We start from the raw sequence: 2,689 nt of genomic DNA, 5'->3' as shown, positions 1-2,689 counted from the left end.
TAAACCATTAATTATAATGATTAAGATTGAATTTTTGTGACTAAAATCAATAAAAACGAAGTTTAAAGATTTACTTCTTTTTAATATAAATTAATTATGAAAAAACATTAATTACGTTTTATGAAAAAGTGTGTAGATATTAATTATATTATGAAAAGGTATAATTACACAATAAATTCTATCAATAAGTCCCGGAAAAATATTAGACAAAAAATTATCAACATATAACAGCTCCTTATAATAAAATATCAAATTAAAAGATACAAACACGAATCAATTTTTATTGCAAAATTAAAACAAATCAAATATCTGTAAACATCTTTCAACGACGCTGCAGCCTTTAAAAATTTCATCAATGGTGATCCTTTTGATTTTGAAACAAATTTTATTTTTATTATTATTATTTTCAGCCATGAACTAATTCGCTACACTTGTTCTTCATCCAACGAAATCCACTCATCAATCTGCTCTCAACCGCATAAGAATTATACTTCATCATACGACGTTGTCTCTTCCTTTCCGCATCACCAACGCCTAATTTCATATTAGATTTATTATAATTATAATATTTCCGAGTATATTTTTCGACGTTGATGTCGATTGTCATCGGTTGAATCGGAGTCGATGAACTCCGAACATGCGATGGCTGATTTGTGGCTGGCGCAATCGAAGCCGATGAACTCCGAACATGCGATGGCTGATTTGCGGCCTTGAGTCCAGGCATCTCTCCCTTAAAATCTGCCATCTTAGGGTTTTGAGAGGTGGATTTGGCAGAGATTTAGAGAGAGATAATTATAATAAAATAAAATAAAAGGAGCTTTTTCCCCCTTTATTTTGGATTTAATTCACCATGATAATTATTAATTGATATAATTTTAAAATAAATATAAAAATTGATTGGTTTTTATGGGGATTGAAAGAGAGAGGTTTGTGTTTGATTTGAGGTCATTAAAATTGTGTTTTTGAGTTGTAAAAATGGTGTCTTATCTTTTTTGTGTGGGATTTTTCGTACCTTTTGTATCATAATTTCCTAAAATTAGACATTTGAAAATTTTAAGAAATTTGGTAGATTTTGATTGGATCACCTTGCATTTCTCCCTGTTTTCAGCTTTATCTTTTTTATTGTGTTGACCATTTTTGGGTGTTTCACAAAATATTGTAGATTTATTTTTTAAAAAATAAGTTAGATAGATACTCCAAATATAAAGAAATATTCTTTTTAAAAATGAACATATTTATGTTAGATAGATACTCCAAACAGGACTAAAATTCAAAGCCAGAACATATTTGTTCAATTTCTTAGGGACCATTGGCTCGATCATTAAATGGTGCTAGCCTCAAATGGAGATCAATGTTATCTTCTTCAGTTACCTCGTTAGCTACTGATGATGAACCCGCTGTTAAGTTGACGCCAACTTCGTGATTTTGTACTTGAAATGGTCCCTGTCCCTGTCCCTGACCCTGACCACCACCACCAACATGAAAGGGACAAGGACCCCTTGGAGTTAACATTGGCAAAGATGGTGCTGCTGCTGAGAGACCACCCCTTGAGGCCATGCTGGTGGACCCTCTGCCATAAGCCAACCGCCTCGTTCTAGCCGAATGCGGCGAGATAACCGGTCCCGTAGTCAGAAACCGTTGTTTTAATTGTTGTTGCTGTTGATGATGAAGGGTGAAAAACGACCCTTGTTTGGCTCGTCGTTCTCTTTTGTGCGCATTTTGATGCCCACCCAGTGCTTGAGAATTTGCAAACCCTCGGTGACAAAATTGGCACTCAAATCTCCTGTACTCACTGACATTTCGCTGAACACTTGGAGGGCATTCCTCATCGGCACCAACTTGAAAACCAAAAAGCTTCATAGTTGACGAAGATGGCTTCCCACAACCAGGTTCATCATCTCCATTGTTGTCTGTTGAATTCATGCTAATTTAACCTCTTGTTTTTAAAAGAAGGACCACCCACCTTGATGATTTAAATTTCGTTGAAAATCCATGGACATATATAGAGGGAAAGCAAAATCCATTGCAGGGTTGCAGATGACACAAATGCCCCTCAAACTCGAAAATTATTATATCTTTCACAATCGAAGAACAAAGGGTGACAACCATATCCAAATCTACAGGAAGAATTGTTGAGTTTACAGTGAAAAAAATCCTTTTGTTTTTAATTGAATTGTTTGGATATAGAAGACAAGCACTCGTGCGAAAAAATACTGGAGACATAACTGTAAAGCAAAAAAAATAGTTATTTAAGCTTCCATCCGCGTGCATCATGTCATTTCGACTTCCACATGTTTCAATTATTCATTTCAAATCACAAACCAATGAAATATCGGCATAGGACTTAAATTTCGAATATCTAACTTCCAGACTCACTATGAGCTCTTATATCCTGTGTAAGTTTTAGTTCCAATTACTTTATAATTTATTTGTATTGTAATAATTTGATTCTTAATATATTTGTACCGTAATTATTTGATTTTACACTTAATTATTATTCCGACATCTTTAATTATATTATACTTGTAAACTTTTAAAAGAAATCTCAAATGAAAAGACTATATTTTTCACTTACAATATTTAAAACTAATAATTTATATATAAAATATTATTTGGCTCTAATCGTGTTATATTGATATAATTTTGATAAAAATGACATGATTGAGAAGAGGGAAGTGGAGTCAGAATT

The 2,689-nt window shown here is 33.1% G+C and overlaps 1 protein-coding gene across 1 annotated transcript; it reads right to left on the bottom strand.

Annotated features, from left to right (window-relative positions):
• Positions 1-214: 214 nt before the first annotated feature.
• On the bottom strand, positions 215-2,401 carry LOC107890011 (zinc finger protein 6). The gene has a single exon (XM_041077724.1). The coding sequence runs from the start codon at positions 1,921-1,923 to the stop codon at positions 1,300-1,302; it is 624 nt and encodes a 207-aa protein (XP_040933658.1). The 5' UTR covers positions 1,924-2,401; the 3' UTR covers positions 215-1,299.
• Between the last annotated feature and the right edge of the window lie 288 nt (positions 2,402-2,689).

The sequence above is a fragment of the Gossypium hirsutum genome, chromosome A09 (genome assembly GCF_007990345.1).
Source record: "Gossypium hirsutum isolate 1008001.06 chromosome A09, Gossypium_hirsutum_v2.1, whole genome shotgun sequence".
Lineage (NCBI taxonomy): Eukaryota > Viridiplantae > Streptophyta > Magnoliopsida > Malvales > Malvaceae > Gossypium > Gossypium hirsutum.
Note: the sequence above shows the minus strand (reverse complement) of the source record. Positions and strands in the feature narration are given on the sequence as shown.

Coding starts and splice junctions, on each gene's coding strand:
- LOC107890011 (XM_041077724.1), bottom strand. CDS start 1,923: ATGAATTCAACAGACAACAATGGAGATGATGAACCTGGTTGTGGGAAG.